The sequence below is a fragment of the Python bivittatus genome, unplaced genomic scaffold (genome assembly GCF_059951505.1).
Source record: "Python bivittatus isolate LINGU-HERP-01145 unplaced genomic scaffold, Pbiv_v1 ctg000320_np1212, whole genome shotgun sequence".
Lineage (NCBI taxonomy): Eukaryota > Metazoa > Chordata > Lepidosauria > Squamata > Pythonidae > Python > Python bivittatus.
The window spans coordinates 5,197,008-5,219,186 of record NW_028277052.1 but is presented as its reverse complement, the minus strand read 5'-3'; the positions used below and the strand labels follow the sequence as shown (position 1 = coordinate 5,219,186).

Sequence of the window (22,179 nt, the reverse complement as noted above, 5' to 3'; positions counted from 1 at the left end):
GAAACATATGCATTTTATTTTTAAACCACAAAAACATGAAAAAAAGTACAGTACAGCACAGTATGAAGAGGGAGAATGGGGTGGGGAGGCAGTTATTGTTTGGAGGGAGAGTCCCCCTCCAAAAGGACATCGGGGCGACCTCCTTCAGGGTTTCCTCTCTTCTTTGCCTCTTAGCTGCAGGCTCAGTTCTGGGGAAAAACCTGCCTAAAGTCAGTTGTTTTTTCCTGTGCTGCATAACCCTCCGGAAATGAAATTGCCATGCTGACAAGCACACCAAAAACCTTCCAAAATGCCACAAAACACACCACAAGCCTCACCGAACATCTCCTTGCTACCGCGATCTCGCCCACAGGAAGCTCCGACCGCGTGGCAGCAGGGAAAATGGCCGCAGATCCGGTTCGTAACCCGAGGTGGAGTTCGCAAACCGAGGTAAATTTTTGCGGCCGGAGCTGGTCGTAACCCAAAAAGTTTGTTAACAGAGGCGTTCGTAACCCGAGGTACCACTGTATATAAATCTATGTAAGATATATACTATTATATAAATTATATATAATGACAAAATGATTAAATGTGAATGGCTAAGAGTATAAAAACTCACTAAATTACTAAAATCTACAGGTATTTCAAACTGAATATTAATGGTGTGATTGTCATACTACAGTGCAGAAATTTAGGTGGCGTATAGAAACAATTTTAAAGACGAAATGGCCGTTGCCTTAATCATGCTAATAGCTCCAATGCCTAAGAATGTAAATTGTAGCACAGTTGTAGTAAAATAGATGCATTCGGCCTATCCTAGATTCTCTAATGTGAAGAAGGAATAATCCGGAGGAACAAGACAAAGAATTGCTACTAATACAAGGTCAGATAAAAGAAATCTGAGTCCAGGGCAGAACTGTAATCCAAGCAATCATCTCAGACATGATCCTCCCTAGTTCTCATGAAGATAAAGGGAGAAAAGGGAGAAGTATATTCAGACTTTCAAGGTTCTGTTCTGTTCTATAATAAAAGTAATATTAACATTCATGACTTTAGTTTCCTAGTCTGGTCTACCTTGGAGAGCTGACAGATTCGTGTATCTTTTGCCAAGGGGTATCCTGGTCAAAAAAAGAGTCCTTTCTCTTCCCCTGCTCCTTTCAACTTAAGGATGGCAATGAACACATTCATTCTTCTTTTGCCCAATGTGCTTCAGAAAGTCATCAACAAAACTGCAAGCTTTCAGTGGCTCAATTTTCCACCTTTTCTTTTGCCTTCAAATCAACAAAACAAATACATCCACAAAATTTAGCTCATCGTTGGTGTTGCCCTTTAAACCCTACCAAGCTGTCAAATCTACAAAAAGTGGGCCAAAATTGTTCAGCCTCAGTCCTGGGGATATCTCCGCATCACCAGATGGGCCCACTGTGTTGCCCTTGAAGGTTGGATTTATAAATTCCTTGGCTGGAAATTGCCAAGCCCTGGTTTAGTTAATGATGCTGAAACCTTTGGTATGTAAAACAGGGACTTTCCCATTGAGCTGTTTTCCCAGAAGAAGGAGGTGGCATGGTAAACAGGGACATGATTGAAGATTTAAAAGGAGAAGGAAGGCAAGAAGTATGAAGATGAACAAGAGGATCTGAGGGAGTCATAGAATCAAAGAGTTGAAAGGAGACATCATGTCCAACCCCCCAGTGCTAAATGATGGCCAGCATGTCACTGCTAAATATATTCAGTGAAGGGGAGTTTACCACCTCTCTAGATCATTGGTTCTTCTATCAAACTGCTTTTGGTTTTAGGAAGGTTCCCCTCCTCCAACTTTCAAACATGATCATAGGTCCTGAATTCTGAGATGAGAGAAGGCAGGACTTGACTGCCTGGATGACTTCTCTTTGGTTTCATATTATCATTTTATTTTTATTTTCCCAAGACTAAACATTCTCAGTTCTTTCAACATCTCTTCAAAGGACAACCAATCTGTTGTCATTCCCATTGTGCTTCTCTGGTTCAAGTTTGTCTTAAACAGTTTCTGCTGAAAATTGAGCACAGGACTCAAGGATGGGGGGTCTTACTAATGCAAAATCAAGTGGAAAGATTACTTTGACATAAAATAAAGAAACCAGGTTGGAAGACAATAAAAGAATAGGAGAAAACCAGGTTCTATATGGGGAAAGTGCAAAATGAGGAGCTGGAAATGTTACAAGGGAACATGACTAGTGGCAAAAAGAAATAGAAGTAGGAAAGAAAGTCCAAGGTTGGGATTCTCAACAGTTAATTTACAAATGCCCTGTGTGAGTTCATCTTGAGAGGAGGAAAGTGGAAGTATCTGAGATAGGATAGACAAAGTTGTGTACTTAGAGTAATGGTTCCCAAATCCAAGTGAGACTTTTGGAGTTTCTGATTCCTCAAAACATCTTGAAAACATTATAGAAGCATATCAGAACATCCCAATGATAGTTCATAAAAGGTTGATAAATGTATTATTATTTTAAATTTAGCCCTATGCCAAACAATTCCATTTTTTTCCTACCTTCAATTTGAGGATTTTTTTCCCCAACATTCCTTTCAAAGGAGAGAACTTGGGTGGAATTCCCATTAATAGAGGACAAGATCCTTTCACTTACTTAGTATGTGAATGTAATGAGATCCTATCCTGTCTTTTTTGTCCTATCTTCTCTTCCATGGTCTGGCATCACTGGCTTTCATTAAATTCCAAGGGAGGACATCAAGCAGGACATCCCACATTGGGCCCTTTCAGAATGGGAAGTGCAAGAAATAAGACATTTTTTCAGAACAATGGAAGAGTGTAACAGAAAAAATGCTCACAGTAACACCTTCTGCTATCTTCAGTGACAATTCATTATGCACCATCAAGTTGGTGTTGACTCATAGTGACCACATTTAGATTTTCTTCAGGATACTCTGCCCCATCCTGATCCTTCAGGTCTTCCATCACCACTGCAAAATAACAAAGGCAGCTTAAAAGATATACTTCCATAAGGACAGCCATGGGGGCAATTGGCGAAATATGTATGACAACATCATTCTGTCAACCCCGTGACTTGCATACTTGTCAGAACGCATCTTGGCCATAGTTGTATGACAATGTCACTAGGTCGGGTTGTCATTTTGGCATCATCATGGTAGACAGTGGACATGTAGCCAACAGTTATCAAAATAAGTTGTCCAGACACTGACAATAAGAAAAAAAAAACCAGTGCCTTTTTCACAGGCAAAGAACCTTTTAAAAATCGCAAGACAGCAGTCAGTACAATGTTGTTTCAAACATTCATTTACGCTGTCCTGAGATTAACCAGCTTTTGCCAGGGAATGCTTGCTTTAGTCAGCAGCCATTTAGCCAGACTGGGGAAGGACTAATAAACTCTCAAGCATTTTTGCCGTAACACAGAAAGTGTTTCTTCCAAGGCTACATATTTCATGACATTCTCTACATTTATGGTGGGGGTGAGAAGAGGGGGTATTTGCAAGACCTCTGGCTTTGATTTTGTTTTTTTAATCTCTGGGTGTGAAAACCTTTGCACTTATTTGCTGTGCTGCTCTGTGCTGTCCCCGTGTGACAAAGTGCTGAACTGCATTTTGGACTAAAAGCTTTTTCAAGTGGTGTCAGACAGGGAGCCCTGGTTGACCAAAAGCTTCATCCATTTTTTTTTTAATTCCTGTCACTCCAGTAGGAGGGATTTTGCTTTGGTTTAGAATGTGAGTATTTGCAATTTAGGAAGGATCATGAGAAGTTTGGTTGGAAGAGCCATTTTAATCTCCTCTGTGCTTTCTATCAGATCAGTTTATTACTCTCCCTTCTGTGCCATTCGTTTCTTACTGTTTTCTATTATCATTTCCTTGGCACTCATTTATTGTTTTATCCTGTTTTAGCTTTTTTTCTATAGGTGCGATTGCAATTCCATTGAGACATGAATGCATCTTCACAGTCCTGGAAAACTCACAGATGTCAAAAGATCCTACCTGCTGACTTTTCCTATATATAGCCCAAATGGATCAGCATGCATTTCTGAAAACTGGAATCCCTATATACCACCAGTCAGAAGGCGGGATGCAGAATCTAAAATATGCTGACATTCAATAAAATGTGCTCCTAGAAAACTATAGTAGAGCAATAAAATCTATATGAAAAGACATCACAGAATTATACTGCCTCACTTTCAGCTCTCAAGTGGCAAAGTGAATCAAAACATTTTCAGCAGATGCAGAAATACAGAAAATGATGAAGAAGAGGAGGGGGAGGGGGAGGAGGAGGTTCACCAAGATGGGCAGAATAAGATTTGTACATTGCAATAAACTATAAATTGTATGTGCACCTGTGTCTGTGGGGGGGGGGGTTGTTCTGTTTTGTATTATTTGGCTTTGATCAGGGCAATAGCCCAACATCACGAATTGGGTATCAGTGTTAAGTGTGACTGTGAATTCACGCTCTTGCCAACTGCATTGTCAATTGTTGTCAGTTGAAAAATTGTGGACATGGGAAACAGGATATTGTTCTGTTAACACACACTTAATTTTTTTTCTATGCTTTTTTTTTTTTAATGCTTGCTGCTACTGTATCTGAATGTTTGAATCCCTTTGTTGAAGAAGGCAGACCTCAGGTCCTGCTTCCCTGTCCTTGGATTTAACCAGATTGAAAAGCAGTATTGGATCTGTCAATACATGATGGATTGCAAGCCGTTCCCACTTGATCTGGGACTCATCACCCTGGTGGCATGGAGAAGTCAGCACACAGAAAGACACGCTTAATATCGCACCATGCAAGGTTTTTTCATGGACTTTCTGCGGATGTGATTGGGAGAATTCATTCTGACATGATCATACAAAACCTTGGGGCCTTATTTTACTTTAATCTCCTTACCTCCTTGTTCTGATACAAAAGAGCCAGGTCCCTTTTAAATTTCATTATTTATTTTTAATTTTTTGCCTACGTTGCCCTGGCTGGGCTGGTTCCTATAGCAACCCCGCACAGAGAGTGGCTTCGCTGTTTTTAGCATTCGCAATTTATATGCAGTGTTTTCAGCTTTTGCTTTCTCTGCTCTGGGCACGGAGAGCAAGGGAGATTTGTCTGTATCTTTGCCAGTTTGGGGCGGGGAGGGGGTCTCTTATGCTTCCAGGAGACACTTATTTATTTATCATTTTATTTATAGAATTTATACAGCCAGCTCACTTGAAGATTGCAACTCTGGGTGCCATGGGGTAAAGCAAAAAAGAAAAAACAAAACAGGATAAACAATCCCAATTAAAATTCAATAAACATTAAGGGACAGCCAGAGCCACACCTTCCTCCCTTCCTCTAGACGGGAACTCTGATCATGCCAGCACCAACACCAGGTTTGTTTTTAATGCCTTCTATTGAAGCTTCCAGCTCTTTTCTGTCTTTGGGGGGAAGGGCCACTGAGCAGAAGAGAAGCAAGGATTATTTGTAATGTTTTCCTTCTGGGACGAATTTGCTCATTGCCCAGTGGGTGTCAAAGTCTGTCATGCAGGAGAAGAGAAATTGCCACCCCAAAGGGTCAAGAACCTGACACCTTTAAGGCAGCAACTCCAGTCTTCACCCTTGGCAGAAACAACAAGGGTTCTCTGGTCAGTCCTTGGCATTGCCATCCTCTGGCATGGAATGGACAGGGTTTTGCTCCAAATGCTTGGAATAGTGTTGCCACTCAGTGTGCAAATACTAAGTTTGAGAGACCAACTGGCTGGGGTGAAACAGCTGTCTCTATTTCTGTGCCCTTGCACTTGTGTGGAGCTGAGCATAAATGCATAGTAACACCAGGGATGATCCCCCTGCTATGTAAATTGTGCTACTGCAACTGGAAACTCACACCCCAACTCCATACTTCCAAGAAGTTATCCTTCAAGAAAACCAACTTGAGACACATGACTCAGGGATGAAGATACCCAGACTTTCATCTTCATCCTGTGCTGTTGTTGCAGAAATAGTCCAGCTTGCATTCACAGCCTCTGTTCCATGACCAATGGCTGAGAAACGATTTATGCCATCTCCTCTCCAGATTCTAGGCAGATCTATAAAAAGCAGCATAAATCTTTAAGGTGCTGGAAGGTAATCAAGGGGAACTGGAGGTAAACACGGGGGACTGTGGAAGGGAATCAAATAGAAAAAGAACATCAGGCACATCACCCCAAGATTGTGTTTCTGGCCCCATTTTGAGTAGAAGAAAAGATGGCTTGAAGGAGGCCTAATGAAATGGGCAAAATAATAAGAAGTTTGGGGAAGAGAGTTGTCTTCTCTTTTGCACAACAGGAGAACAGGGTGCCAAGTAAAATTAAGGCAAGGGAGCCTGAACATGATGCACTCATTGATCATGAGATATCAGTGGACTAGGACATACATTGACCAGCACAAGTAATTTTTATTCAGTGTGATGAGAGAGAAATGGGTTTAGAAATTATTTCAGCAAAGAAGAGAACTTCAGGGAAATTTTCCTAGATGAAGGGTGGTGTTTGGGGATTTATTTAATGATGAAATGGGGTGGGAATATTCTGCCTTGTGTTGTAGCATTCTCTCTCCATCTGTTGGCAATCACCCATTCTTCCCAGGTTTCAGATATTCTCCAGGAAAATCATAATAGGGGATCTGGCGGGGGGGGGAGGGGGGGGAGAGATTTTTCAGTAATTAGATTACAATTCAAGCTATTAGGAGAGGCCTCGCCTTGAGAATTTATTAGCAACGGTTCCTTCTAGAGGAGAAATTAATTGAAATCTTTCACTCAATTTCTCTGCCCGCAAATTTGGTGCAGAAAAGATCGTTCGTGCTCGTTTGCCACAGAGACTACTAAAAACGCACTGAAGATAGGAGCGTGACGTTTACTGTTCCCGGAAAGTGATTTCATTTTTATGTTATTGCTTTCCTCCCGGCGTCCTAACCTGTCGGCTCCCAAGGCAGGCGAGCGCTTTCCCAAGGAAAGAAATTGCCAGCTTTTTTAATGAAACGAGACCGCTGTTCGTCTCCCGCCGGCAGTGAGTTCAACAGAACTGCTGGGATCGGGGGGTTCGGCCGGCTCGCCTCCAGTCTGGGGCCCATTTGACTGGAGCTCACGGTAGCCAACTGTAGACGCTTCCTTCTTGTCTGAGCTTCTCCTCCGACGCGGGGATAGGCTTGAGCGTCCGGCAGAGTGGAGAGAGGGACGGCGGCCTTCGATGTGCCGGGGCCGCCGCCCCTGCCGCCCAGCATTGGCGCAGGGCTGGACCGTGGGTGGGTGGGCTGGTGGGGAAGGAGGTCTCAGCCTCTCCGGCCGTAAGAACGACCGTTCACGGCTCACGGACGCGCCCGCCCTGCCTTCCAAACGAAACCACACAAGGGGCCTTGCACGCCCCCCCCCCAGGCCGTGACCCCCGACAGCACTCGGCCCGGGAGTAAGCGCAACCCCCGGAAGGGCAAAACCACAAGGTCGCGTAGAATCAGTGCAAGGCGCAATGTGGGCTGCGAAACGGAGCCAGGTGGTTTGGCAAGCGTCCCGGATCTCTTCTCCCTGGCAGCGGCGCTGCTTTCCAGAACGACCAGCTCGTGGAGTCACGGCTCTCGTTCAGGGAGGCTCTGGCGGGCGCGGGTTTCCTCGAAAGCTTCGTTCTCCACCCAGCTGGAGAAAGGGCGCGCAGGCGGCTTGGAACAAGGCGCACCCGAGTTTGCGCGGGCGCGCAGCCGCTGCTCCGCCACCTTCGCTGGCGAGGCAAGAGAGCCGCGAATTCGGCGGAGGGGGCGTGTCTGCTTTTGCCAAGGACAAATCTGCGCATGCTTCGCCGGGGGGGCTTCCTTCCCCCCACCCCCCATTCCCCGCGCCAGTAGGCTGCTCCGGCGCCAACCTCTCCGCGCTGGTCTTCCGCGGAGCGCAAGCCCTCCCGGCACAGGACGGACGGCGGACGGGCGGGCGGCGCGCTGGAGCTGCGGCTGGCGCTGAGCCCCGTCCCGCTGCGAGGAAAGCGAGCCGCCGAGCCGGCCAAGGGGCCGGGGCTTCGCGCCCGGCAGATGCGGCGCCGGAGCCCTGGAGCAGCGGCTGATGTTCCGAATTGCGCCCGAGCCTTCGCCCGCGCAGCCGTGCGAGGAGGGCAGCCCCTGAGGCGGCGCTCTCCATGGTGCTGAATCGCGCCCCGTCGCCGGCGGCCGTGGCTGCCGCCGCCCCCAGGGCGCTCTAAGGGCGCCGCGCCCCGCCGCCGCCGCCGCCGCCGCCGCCGCCGCCGCCGCCGCCGCCGCCCCGTCCGCTCTTCCTGGGTCGAGCCCGGCGCTGCCTCGCCGCCGAGACCGGCCCGGACGCCCGGGTCCTGGGGAGCCGCAACCGCGCGGAGCCCGCCTGCGTCCCAGCTCCGTGGGAATCATGGCTGCGCTGACAAAGGGGGCCTACGCCTCTGCCCTGCTGGCGCTGCTCTGGGGTAGGTGCCGGCGGTCTCTCCCTGGAAAATGGAAGCCCGAGTGGAAAGACGGGGCGGGGGGAGGCAAGGGGGCGCGGAGAGGGGAAGCTGGATCTGGCAGCGCAGGGCAGCGCAGGGCAGGGCAGAACCGCGCGAGAGGAGCGGCGGTTTGGAGGCGTCCTTCGTGGCCTCCCCGGCTCCTTGGGGAGAGGGAGGCTGCCATGGTGAGAGCGCGTGGCTCGTAATTAAAAGCAGCCTGTTGTTGTTTGCGGCGGTTGTCTCAGCAGGAAACGGGGCAGGCGTTTTGCACTGGCATGCGAAGGCTACAGCGGGGGGGGAGGGGGGGGGAACCAGAGGAAGGAAATCTTTGGGGATCCGCGTCCCATAGTTGCCCCTTTTCCTAAAGCTGCAATACTGCCTTCTTTGAGGTTTAAATCGCTCTCCTTCAAAGTCCTGTTTGGGCATCTTGGGTGTTTTCTTCCTCCTGCAACTAGCTTGGTTTGTTTTAAAATCCCCCCTCTAGTCCCGGAGGACTTCTGTCTTCCTCCCAAACAGCTTTGCCAAAGGTTATTTTGCTTTGGGTTTCCATTCTTTATGGCTTGTCAGCCCACAGTGGCCAACATGAGACCTGGTATTGCTAAACCTCACATGGGATGGGGGTTGTAGTGAGCTTGTATTTGGGGTTTTATTTCTGTGAGCCGCCCGGAGTCATGTGAGGGAGTTGGGTGGCCATAGAAATTGCATGCATGCATGCATGCATGCATGCATGCATAAATAAATAAATAAATAGGGTGCTTGTCTGTGAAGGAATCCAACTCCCCCCCAGAATCACCCCAGGGTTATTTTTGTTGAGCTATGCAACAAAATTGCTCTGTGCAGCTAAGTTCATCTCAAGTGACACGAGGCAATTAGACTACCAGGACTGAGCGGACCCCAGACAAGCGACTCTCACCTCCCCCCACCCCAGTTTTGAGTATGTGCCATCAAGTGGGCGTTAACTCTTAGCAACTCCCCAGTACCTGCCCAAATTTATGTTCTGATCTCTCTTCCCTCCCACCATGCTGCTTGCTTCCCCTTCTGTCCCAACCATCCCACCTTATCAGGTGACCAGAATGGAAAAAGCCATTTGTCTTCCTTTCTGTTCTGAAAGGTACATGTGCTTGACAATTTATCTCAGGTTTCTTGAGGATAGGAGGAGATAGACAAACAGCCCCCCACCTTTTTGTTCTCTTCCTCTTCTTCCCCTCCTTCTTGCATCTCTCTAGCCTTCTCTTTTCTCTTCCTTCTCAAACAGCAGCTTGAACAAGATGGCACTACCTGGAAGACCCCAGTAATAACTGTGACCACCTTCAAACCTGTTGACCTCAAAATGCTGAGCAACAAAATCACAGTCCTGTCCTGAACTGCTACAGGTCCTGCAGTAACAAAATGAAGCATAAAAAGTCATCTCATTTCCACTCCCTGTGAAAGGGATTAAAAAAACAAACAAACAAACAATGATTGTACACCCACCCACATCCCTTCTGTGTTCTTATTTCATCTTGCCTGCTCACATGCCACCACCCCAATCCCAGCACTTCCTACAAGGGAGCTGAGAAGGTATTAAGCAACCTTTCTCCATGAGAAAGCTGAAGTGCACGAACTGGACAGCTTGCTGAGGGAAGAGTTCTTGCCAATGGAGATATGGGGCACACAGAAGCCAAAGGCTTTACTGTTACCAAAACATAGAGTGGTCTGAATCATATAGGTGAGATTTTGGACATAAAAAGACCCTATGGAGAAGTAAACCTACAGGCCTCTGTAAACAACACAAATGGTCCCAATTTGCCATCAGTCTGTGGAAAGCACTGAAAGCCACTGTTCTGTCACTCTTGGCAGAGCTTGAACCTGATGTTTCCTAGAGTTTAGCCCCGTTCATGTGACAAGTCCTACAAGACAGAGCAGCCTTCCCTGACCTGGCCTGTATTGGGCTTCATCTTGCATAATCATTGGCCAACATGCTAGGCAGGCAGTTGGAATCCAACACATATAGAGAGCTAGGTTGGAGGAAGGTGATGATTCAGCCCACTTCCCTGACCTGACAAGATTATTTTGAATTTTGTTTTTGTCTTCTAGATTATTAGGTGTTCCACCAAGGTTTGTATCATCTGCAGGTGTGATAAGTGTCCCCTTACTTCTTTCGCAAAGTCATGAATGAAATCTAGAAGAGTATCAGACTCAAGGTTGAACCTTGTGGTGTCTTGTTTGATGCCTTTCTCCAGGTTTCATTAGCTGTCTCTGAGTACAGTTTTCAAGCCAACCATGGATACACCTAATAGGCAACCATCAGTTCATATTTATCTACTTTGCTAATCAAAATGACATGAGGTATCATGACAAACAATTTGTTGAAGTCAAGATATATTATGTCCATGCCATTCCCCTAGTTCAGGCAGATGAGACTTCATGGTGTTTTAAAAAATCCTACACAGAAATCCCCTTTGGTGCATATAAAATCCTAGAACAATCTGACATTTTCTGACTCAGGGAAATCTGTATTTTTTTTTTTTTCTTGAGCTCCATGTCTCTGGGCGATACAGCTACCCAGTTTCTTTAGCACAAAGGATCTGCCACTGTTGGATGCTAGCTGCAAAGGGTGTAATATACACTGCCTGTTCATCTACAAGAAAGAAAGTTCAAATAGCTGAGCAGCATTTCTTCCAGGAAATGCCATGCTGGGTCAAACCAATATCTTCTATAGTTTAGCATTTTGTTCCAACAGTTCATATGAAGAAAGTAGCAACCCCCCACTTATGTGTCTCTGAAAAGTAGCAATCAGAGGTTTGGTTTTGTCCAGTACTAGAGGTAGTGGATAGCTCTCATGACAATCAGCCATCATCCAACCCAGTGTTTCTCAACTTTAAGAAGTGTGGACTTCAATTCCCAGAATTCCCCAGCCAGCATGATCTAACCTATAACATTGACTCAAGTTAGTAACCGACTTATACGTGTGTTATAGAAGCCTGTAACTCTTCAGACCTTGATGAACTGAAAAATCCTCTCAACTAGCGTGCAGATTAAGTCTCCTGCTGTAGTGAATTATAGCTGAATCTATAAATAGGGTTTGTCCTTGAAAGAATGAGTTGCTAGAATGATATAGCTTCATAACTATAAAAATCACTCATTAGAAACTCTTGGATTGTTGGGAGTTTGCCCAGTCGTTCCCAGTCCTCCCATACCAGATGAAGAGTATAGCTCAGCAACTTCCGTAGAACCTTATATACATTTCATAGTTTACACACTATGCAAAGAATCACTTCTATCTGTCCTGAACCTCCTGCTCTTCAGCAACCCTGGATGATTCCATCTGAAGAGTTCTAGTCAGTTCTGCCCCAAGTTGGTCATTAATATAGATTATGGTCTGGGATCATCTGGGAAAAGGAAGCTTTTTCCAATGTTAGTTTTTAATCCTTTTTCAAGCACTCCAGCAATAAATTAAAAGCTTCATTTTCATTCAGCAAGAAAAAAAAATTGAGTAGCATGCACTTTCATGTGTCCGTGTGCATTTATCTTCCTTTTTCTTTCTTTTCTAACTTGGCAACGGCTGGGTCTCTCCTTGTCCCACTTCTTCTCCACCTTCAAACTGGGCTTGGCTTGCATCGTTTCCATCATTATCCAGTGGGCATCTGTTCTGCCGTTTGTGTTGAAGTCCCTTCAGAGACAGAGGCCGTGCAGGGATCGCGCATGAAGCTAATGTGCATTTCTTGCATGAAGCGAGAAGAGGTTTCTGCAAACACCATGGTGAAATGGTTTTACAAGGCTGAAGGAGGACAAGATGTAGCTGTGAGTGATTACTTCTGTACCTCGAACTCGGACTGTGTGAGATGGAAAAATGGGAACAGGATCTCAGAAAGGTTGCAGATTTCAGCTAAATGTTAGGAGAACCTTCCAAATTGTAGGATCTGCACAGAGGATGAGTGGGAGGGGAGATCTCATTTAAAATATTTTAAGATGGTAGATATTTTGTCTGTTGGAGATGCTGTCGTGATAGCAAACGACCATGCTGATTTTAATTAGGGTAAGGCTTTTTGGAGAATAAGATTGATGGACCTGAATATCTTCTTTCTGAATACAATCAAACTCTAAAAGGGAAGCCCTTTAAAAAGGCTTCTTTATTTATGGAACGTGATTCACAACAGCAGGATTTTGTTGCTGTACGTTTGCAGGAGAACACTACTTTCATTTGCCATAGGTGTTCTGGCAAAAGACGGGGAAAATCTCCCAATATTATAAAGGGTGGGTATGTGGTAGTGATTGGAGGAATGGATTAAGTCTGGGGAGACTTAGATCTGAATCCATCCTCACCCTTGCATGCCCATGGGGTGAATTTAGGCCAGTTGGCTGGCTGGGGAATTCTGGGAGTTGTAGTCCACACATCTTCAAGTTGCCACGGTTGAGAAAACTGCTCTAAATACTGCCCAACTCTATTGGCCTCAGTATTGCTCCAAATCATGGAATGATTCCAAATCTGCTAAAGCTACAAAAACAAAACTTGATGGTCAAAATGCATATAAAAATGGACACAAGAGTAACAGCTGCTCAGGACATCCATGAGCAGCAATAATAATAATAATAATAATAATAATAATAATAACAACAGCAACAGCAATAGCAACAGCAACTGCTTCAGAGTAAGATAAGAGAATAAGAGATGTCATTAAAGAACAGCAGCATCTTGTTTCAGGAAGCTGGAATATAACTCTACTTTGTTTTGGCAAATGATTGCAGATCTTCCAAGTTAAGACCAGAGGCCTGGAAGAGATATTTTAGTGAATTATACAGGGTTGAAGTTTCCTGTTTTCTGGAAGTCCTAGGCTGGATCCAGAGAGCATATCAGATTGGCCCCTGGTGATGGCAGCTGCCGTTCATAATTTGATTTCCCAGTTAAGATCTGGGAAGGCTGCTGGAAATGATTTCATCCCACTGGAGCTGATAAAAAATAACCTTACATGATGGGGTCCAATCTGAGGCTCACCGTTCACATCTTTTGATAAGTAGATCCCTAGGGATTGTGGATTGTATTTATCATCCCCCTTTTTAGAAACAGCAGGAAGGATGACCCAAAAAAATTATAGGCCTATCAAGCCTAGTCAGTCATCTTTATGCTAAGCACTTAAACCTGGAAATTGAGAGACTGGCTGGAGCATGGTGAACATCTTTTTAGCCAAGGAACAGGTTTGTTTTAGGGGGGGTCAATCTACTATTGATCACGCTGTACATAATTCCAACATTTAATTGAGAAGTAGTCTAAAAATACCACAGTTTTCTTATATCATAAGTATAAGATATTTATAAGACATTTCATAGATCTGAAGTCAGCATTTGATTCTATCTTCAGGCAAAATGATGGGCAAAGTTAGAAGCTTCTGCAATTGATTGGCACTTGCTATGACTTATAGGCATCTTACATGCCAGTATATCCCCGAAAATAAGATGCCATGTTCAAGGACATTTATCAAATGCCACTCTAACTTACAAAGTATAGATGAGGTGGCTTGCTTGATCCACTTTTATGCAGTTTTTATATGCATTTATGATTTAGAGAACCACTTGAATAATTGGATTTCCATCCCCTTAAATTTGTAGAAAAACATATTTTCAGCCTTTGCTGTGCAGAGCAATTCTTTCTAGGAACCTAATAGAAAAGTTTGGGGTCCTTTTTCAGCACTAAAAATCAGGTAGAATAACAACTAAAACAACGGTCTGTGCCAGGAGACCAAGAATACATTCCTGGTGGATCAGTGGCAATTTAATTGAACTAATACTATGTTTTAAATATCCAGGGGCAATTTTCAATGGCCCAGAATGCTCGAAGGAGACCTTCACTTTTTAATACGTTTTTCTGGGAATAAAGGAGGCTGCTATCTGCAAAGTATCTGAAGCCAAGTCTTGGACACCACTTTTGTATGAAGCACAATAGGGACTTCTTTTCAACTTGGTCTCCTTACAACATTTTTAAGGGCTATCATTTAGGTTCCTTACTGTATGTCAAATGCTGGACTATGTTTGGAGGCAAACATGGTAAAGGTGGAGGTTAAGATATGGATAGCCATGCTAAACTCCTGGTTACCCATTTTCTAATACCGTAATGCTCTAATACTGTAGGATTAGTCCCACAAATGGGGAGATCACCAAAGACAGTTCCAAATAAATCCTCTGAATAGTTTCATTCCCTACAGTACATGAAGGATTAAGATGGTAGGGTAGATGCTTGAGAGTGACTGTCTTTTCCCCTTTCTGGAACTCTACAGATCTATGAATACAAGAATGAGAAACGGGAACTTGAAAGCCCCTTCCACGGGCGGCTTGAGTGGAACGGAAGTGCAGATATGCAGGACGTCTCTATCTCAGTCCTCAACGTCACTCTCAACGATTCAGGGATCTACACCTGTAATATCACCCGGGAATTCCTCTTTGAGACCCACCGCCCCATCTTCACCAGCTCAACACTGATTCATCTCACAGTGGTAGAGGACGGTAGGATAATACAAGGGGACGGTTACTTCTTAAGACTTCAAGTTAACAACTGTGGCCAAGGTTTATTTGGGCAGGAAAATAAATGGGTAAAGGAGGTGGAGAGGGATTTTCTAGATCTCAATAATTCTTTCACATCTACAATACCTGGAAAGAATTCAGAAGATGACCACCCACCAAATTAAGGAAGACCTCCAAGGTGGTCAAAAGTAGTTTAGCCAAATTAGCTGGTTGATGGCCTTACTCACACTAAACTGTTAGACTAATCTAGGGTTGTTTGGGGAGGAGGAAGTTAACACTACCCATGATTTAAAACAAGGACACACCATTTATTTTAAGTCTGGAGTACAAGAAGCATGCCTGGAGTACGAGGACCATTTTGTGTTATTGCCTTCTTCAAAAGCTCCCATTCAGTTTTAACACCGGGGCTGGCCAATTTCCACTTTTTCCTATTTCAAGCATATTTGGAACGTGCTTGGCGAGTCCTCTGACCTGGGTGGCATTCTGCCCTTCTCCTTCCTCTGTGGGGTACAAGCCTCATTCAGAAAATCCCTATTACCTCCTTGCTAAGGGCTTGTATTTTTATTCATTTAAGGCAAATTTTTCTCCTCTCCCATCCACCCTTAAGATCCCTTCCAGATTGCTCTCATTCGAAGGGTTAAGCCTATAAGCCTTAGGCCAAGGTTTGTTTTCTTGCAGTAATGATACCAACTCTTGTCTATCCCTCCCCCCCCCCCCCGCCTCCAATGACCCCAGTTTTGCCTTTAGCTTAGTGCCCCCTCTGAGTGAGATGTAACTGACAAATTGGGATCCTCTGGAGGTCATTATCCACAGACCATTCTCAGCTAGTTTACTGAGCTCTTCCCTGCGAGCAGAGTTACGCTGAGGCTTCCTTCTGTGATGAGTCCTCCCTTACACTGTACTATGTTGTTCTTTCTCCTTCCTTTTTGCCCACAGCTCTTTCCCCCACAACACCGTCTCTGTGTTCTGTTCCCTCTGTTTTCTTTCCTTGCAAAGATCCCTCAGTTTTCTTCCTTTCTTTGTGGTTCTGTTTCCTGCTCTTCAGCATATTATAGAACAGCTGCGGAAGGGAAAGTAAAAGAACAGAAACAAAGGAGAGTCTCTGATCAGGTGCCAGGATGGGCGTAGACATGGTGCTCATTCTCCAGTGAAGTATGTTGCCTGAGTGACTGTGCATGTACCCGCATGAGCTATGGAGGATGTCCCCAGGAGGCACCTACTGTGCATGTGTGGCTATCAGCCATATCAGGGCCAAGACTGCGCAAGTGGGAAGGGTAGCAACATTACTTCATTTATGAAACAGTGGATCTTGGCTTCCTTCCCCAGTTCTAATGGTGATCTGGAATCATTTTTCATTCAGCCACACTCTTGCTTCTCCAAAGGTTGGTTGTTTAAATGCCTGGGAGGAAGTAGTCGATCATAATGTGCATTTCAGCTTAGGCTGTAAGGAATATTTTGCCTTCTCCTCTTTCCTATGTTCTCTTTCCTCGAGCCTAGTTTTCTATTATGGTAGAATGACAGCTTATACATTAAAATAACAGCAGCAATAACAAGGGCTATTGTTGTTATTTTTATTAGTTTGCTAGACTTAGACTATCAAAACAAATCTGGATCTTGTCCTGCAGAAGAGCTGATTAAAAGTTCAAATGCTCTGAAGTGGTACAGTTTGGGAGTGGAACAAGATCTGTACTGGTTTGCAGAGCCAACTGGTGAATTGGAGCAGTAAGGATGCAAGGTTCCCAAGTGCAAGATGCAGGAATTTTTTTAGGTAGCAGTGTTTGCTCTCTAAATATACCTGGGACTGGATGTACTTACTAAACTTAATAGCTAAGTGAGAAAAGCTGGTGTCTCTGTTTCTGCATGACAATCCTTCCGTGGAAGATACAGGAAATTCCAGAGCTCAGTGTCATCCAAGATTTGCCTGCAAAGTTAAGCTCAATGCACTTGATCTCACAAAGGGGGTTTGGATTATGAATTATCTCATTTTTTTTTATCTCCTCTACAGCTGGAGAAGACTTAACATCTGTCATCTCTGAAATAATGATGTATATTCTCTTGGTCTTCCTCACATTGTGGCTCCTGATCGAGATGATTTACTGCTACAGAAAAGTCTCCAAAGCAGAGGAGGCTGTCCAGGAAAATCCGTGAGTGTGGAAAATCTGGGCATCTTGGGAGGCAAACAGGAAGAAAAGAAAACAGAAATGCTGGGGAATTCTGGGAATTGAAGTCCACACATCTTAAAGTCACTAAGGTTAAGAAACATTGATCTACACAATGGCAGTCAGAACTCGTAACTCCAGTTGTCAGAAATGTTCTTTTTTCTCACAACAAGGAGATCCATGTTTTTCTTTTAAATCACCAAATTTTACCTGCATCCAGGGCAACAGCAAAACTTCTACCTGTAGCTTTAGCTTATAAAAATTGACTGGTGCCTTTCTCCTGATTTTGATAGTTTTGGGCTTTCCTGCAACTTGTTTATACACTGTATAAACTGTATATGCACTGTAACTGTTATATATGGTTTAATGTTTGTGTGTTTGGCCTTGGACTATAATTTAAGAAATAACCTTATTTTACATTTTAAAAATTAAAAATTAATACATGTGTTATTATTATTGATAATAATAACCAAAATGCCAGAGATAAAATACTGGATCTTTTGCATGCCAGACTTTTGCTTTACCAATTCTTAATAATACCAATTCTTAATACCAATTCTTTATTCATTTAAAAAAATTATATAGCCACCCATTTGATGCAACATAACCCTAGGAAGCTCACAAATGACAGTAAAAACAATAAAACCAGTAAAAGCATTAAAAAAAATTGAATTCTTTTATCAAGCTTGATTCCTGTAATCTGATGGACACATCTCCGTAGTTGCTTTGGCAAAGCTACACCACTGACTTTTCCTAGATTTTTTCCCCAACTTTCCAGTCTAGCTAATAGCCTGGGTACTTTCTGATGGTCTCCTTGCTTAGCTCAGACAAGGTCACCCAGATGATGCCATCTAGCTGGACCTAGTACCGGGGGCTTCTTAAATGCAGACTTGAGTATTCAGAGTCCTTCTTCAACAGCACCATGTCACTTTTATTCCGTAGTACCAACTACCTCGCCATCCCGTCAGAAAATAAGGAAAACTGTACCATACCCGTGGAGGAGTAGGAGGTGAAATTGCACCAGAGTGCCATTTGCAACAAAGGTGAGAGAAAGCTCTATTCATGGTAAATAATAGGTTAGCTCCAGGATATTTCATCCAGTAAAATTGCTAAATCTGACAGTGTTGGGAATTCTAAGTCAGAATTTTATGTTTAAAAAGAAAATCCATAGTAGTCCCCAGGTTAAGAACACCCAGTTTAAGGATGATCCATAGTTAAGAACGGAGCCTATTATAGCAAAATTCAAGTTAAATACACAATGGTTTGAGTTAATTACCCAATACTACTTATACAGTATTGTACAATAATACTGTTCCGACTTACATACAAATTCGACTTAAGGACAGAACTTGGGAACGGAACTCATTCTTAAACTGGGACTACCTGTATAAAAGGTTATGTGTGATGCCGAAGACCTAAGAGCATATGAATGAACATGCTGCATTTGAAGACTTTTTAAAAATCAAATATTACATATTGAAATCCTTCTAAAATTCACACCACCATTCCTTTTTTCTAGTGTATACTTTTAAATTCCATTTCATCTAACACCCCCAGTTTATGCAGCAATTTTGCTTGTTCTGAATGTTACTTTTCACTTTTAAAACAATCCACATTTTTACACGCCTTTTTCCTGAATATAGTTTTTTTAAAGAGTAAATAGTTAAACAGATGAATGAGTAAACAAAATATAAATAACGGAGCTGTATTGCAAAATTCAGGAATCTGGAACTTGTGAAGAAGAACCAGATGTCCGTGTATCCATTCAGAAAAGGAGTTGAATGAATTTCTCCCACATTCTGTTGGTTGCTGTACTGGAAAAAAAATAGAGTTTTAACCAAGCCTTTACAATGCAAAAGGTAGATCAACCTTGCACCATTTCTCTTCTTTCCAGGAGCCCTGCAGACTCAAGGACTAACAAATCACTGCAGTCAGATTGAAAGGAGTCTTGTTCCATGAGGTGGAGCCACGAGGCAGTGTAAATTCATTTCTTTCTTTCCCCCCCGCCCCACCCGGGGACACTGCACATCCATGGCTTCCATCTTGAGCTTAGCAACCTGTTGGCTAAAGGCCCTGTCTTTTGGGGCAAGCTGAGTCAAACAGGGCTGGATGGCACCACCCCTTTCGCATCACCATCACTATCACTGTTTTGTAAATACTAACTGCATCTCTCACGAATGTAGATTTTTCATTGGGAGCTTTCTGCCATCCCAGGACAATGTACCCCGCACTGGGTGTTCATGTGTCGTTGATTCTGGAATTAATTTAGTCATATTAGCACCCCAGTGTCCCTGCCTCAGTGGGGGGCAGGCAGGCAGAGTTAAGAGTAACCAAGTTTTGGCTCATTGTGAAACTGCGAGAGAGAAGCAGGGTAAGAGCTCAAGAAGGTGGAGACGCTGTTGAGATTTTATTTATTTATCACATTTATATGGATAACCACAGTAGCCTTGAAATGACCGCCATCCAGACATCAATTTGAGCTTTAAAGTAAGAGTGACTTCAGAAAGCCTCCACTGTTTGCATAATTCATTGATTTCCATCTTGCAATAGGCCAGAGTACTCCAGGGCTTGTCCAGTGTGAATTCAAAGTGTGGAGAAGAAAGTTTTATGATCATGGAATCAATAGGTTTAGATAAACTTCTGGACCAGACTTTTAAAATTATGCTAGCAAGGAAAACTCTTCACCAAACATGGACATCTGAAGCAGGAAAATGGTCCCCCTTTGGCGCTTGGAAGGGTTATAACCATGGCCAAGCAGGCCCAATTAAGAGAACACACCCAAGCATAAAGTGTAGTCTTGGTCAACCCTGGTTGCTTTGGAACTATGGCAAGGCTGGACTTGCATAGCATGGAAGTAATTCAGAACTTCTGCTTCCCTGTTCCCAAGTTTTGCATGATGGGAATAGCCAGCTGAAATACATTTAGGGTCTCATTACACATCGGTAGCACGGGCAGATAAGTTTTCAATCTTCTCATCAACCTTTCTAAAGGAAATTGGCAAACCAGTGCCTGTATCTCCACTAGATGGCACCATGGACTTCTCAAATTCAAGTTATAGATCTTTAAAAAAAAAAAAACTGGTTGAAATGGCTCTCAGGATTGCTTATGAGAGTTGGGGCATTTTTATCATTGGGGCTTGCAACGCTTGCATGAATTTGGCAGATGGGATCTGCTGCCTCCTCAACCTTGGTCAGAAGGTTGGTAGCGTGAGAGAACGGTCAGCCAGAGTTTACTCACATATTTTTGTTAAAGAATAGATGAGTTCTAAAGGGTTTTGTTTTTTTTTGCTTAGACCATTCCCATTTCCCCCTTGTGGCCTCCCTCCTCCCATGCAACATCTGATGCTCAAGAGCGAGAAGTGGCTTCTGCTCCATGTCCTTCAGCTTCCTTTCCTCTAGATCAGTGTTTTTCAACCGTGAGAACTTTAAGATGGGTGGACTTCAACTCCCAGAATTCCCCAGCCATCAGGGCTGGCTGGGTAATTCTGGGAGTTGAAGTCCACTCATCTTAACGTTCCCAAGGTTGTGAAACACTGCTCTAGACGCATTCATGAGAACTGTGTTGCTGAAAATTCCTGAGAAAGGGTTGCATGATGAGTGGCCAGCAGAAGGGAACACAAAGAAATGGGAGATAGCTCAAAACACAGGAGGACCCATTAAGTCAAAATAAGTAGAAGCCGTGACTGGCCATTGAAAGTTTAAATGTATAATAAGACTGGTTCAATTTCAAGTTGTGCGCTGAGAACTTGGGTGAAAGGTCACAGTCAAACACAGATTTATTTCCAGTTTGATAAGCTTTGGTTTATTATCCCAAGGACTGGCACAATGGCGTGTTCATCCTTCTTCTCCTTTATGTGCAAGGGACAGTATCTTCCACTTACAATTTTTGGTAAATCTTTGATTGGGGTTAACTTCTCTCTGCCTGTGCACATTCTTCTTAGATTTCCATTTGAAAGGGGACACATAATTGAGCTTTAGAGATCAGTTTGCCATTATGGTATTTCAATACCAGAGATTTTAATCGGCTCCCCCGTCAGCACACGCCACACTCCCCATACAGAATGAAAAGTCTCTCCCCAACAGATGTGGCTGCAGTTGAAGTAGCCATAAAGAACAGGGTGAATCCAACCTTATTTTCTACGTGGGCTTGAACACTTCGTGATTGTTAGTGAGTTTTAGGATTCAGTCTGAGGACTAAAATTCAAAATTTTTGGCAGGTAGAGGAAAGCTTTTGATCATGATGGTTTTGCTTAGATGTGCAACACCCAGATCATTGCAAACTATTATCCAGGAAACCAAAGGTTATCTCCTCCTTGCACACAGTACGTTATCTCTCCTTGTTGTAACTTCTCTGTATAAGCCACAACGATGACATTTGGGGGGGGCAGGTTTTGGATTATTGTGTAGTCATGCAAAGCGCACAGCAAACCACCCACCTTTCCTTTGGAGCCTATTCCACCATGTTAATCATTCACTTTTTCCTAAGCGTTCCACGCATTTCATATATATTATCCCGATAAACCTTGGAGGAAATCTGCAATGGAGCCATTCCCTTCCCAATGTGGAAGGTGGATTAGAAACAGAAGGCAGCCAACTAATGCCAAGAGACTAAAAACATAGAGTTGACATTTAACATTGTGGTTTGTTTTAATCTGCTGCATTAGCTAGAACAGTGTTGTCCAAACTTGGCCACTTTAAGATGAGTGGACTTCAACTCCCAGAATTCCCGAGCCAGCCATGAAGTCTTCAGGAGTTGAAGTCCACTCATCTTAAAGTGGCCAAGTTTGGACAACACTGAGCTAGAGTTATTGAAATCTTAGGAGTACGATGCACCAGAGTATCTAGCAAAAACATAGACTCCAGTCTTTGTTCCAGATTTAAGGATTCCCCACCATCTACTGCAGGGTAGAGGGGACTTTCTTTCATGGTAATGTTGGGATGGGTAAATCTGTGGTCCCCCAGACATGGACCCACAACTTGATTGCCATCTATTAGCCATGCCACATGGAGCTGGTGGGAACCAAACCTCACCTGGCCAAGGTCAGAGGTTCCTCACTATTCCTTCAAGGCTCTTTTCATAACTTCTTCAAAAGACTTACATGTTAATGTTAGTGAAGCTCCATTTC

The 22,179-nt window shown here is 43.9% G+C and overlaps 1 protein-coding gene across 2 annotated transcripts; it reads left to right on the top strand.

The window, feature by feature from the left end:
- The first annotated feature begins 8,327 nt into the window (after nt 1–8,327).
- On the top strand, nt 8,328–20,467 carry SCN3B (sodium voltage-gated channel beta subunit 3). 2 transcript variants are annotated; one of them, XM_088139159.1, is made up of 6 exons: nt 8,328–8,382; nt 12,020–12,183; nt 14,652–14,877; nt 16,901–17,039; nt 17,997–18,097; nt 18,949–20,467. In XM_088139159.1, the coding sequence occupies exons 1-5, from the start codon at nt 8,328–8,330 to the stop codon at nt 18,058–18,060; spliced, it is 648 nt and encodes a 215-aa protein (XP_087995285.1). In that variant the 3' UTR covers nt 18,061–18,097; nt 18,949–20,467. The 2 variants fall into 2 exon arrangements, with proteins under 2 accessions (XP_087995285.1, XP_087995283.1); XM_088139157.1 differs by having other exon boundaries at nt 17,997–20,467.
- The last annotated feature ends 1,712 nt before the right edge of the window (nt 20,468–22,179 follow it).

Bases quoted from the DNA above. Each gene is read 5' to 3' on its own strand.
- SCN3B (XM_088139159.1), top strand. From the start codon at position 8,328: ATGGCTGCGCTGACAAAGGGGGCCTACGCCTCTGCCCTGCTGGCGCTG. The intron at 12,184-14,651 runs GTGAGTGATTAC...GGAACTCTACAG, and splicing joins AAGGAGGACAAGATGTAGCT to ATCTATGAATACAAGAATGA. The intron at 14,878-16,900 runs GTAGGATAATAC...TCTCCTCTACAG, and splicing joins TCTCACAGTGGTAGAGGACG to CTGGAGAAGACTTAACATCT.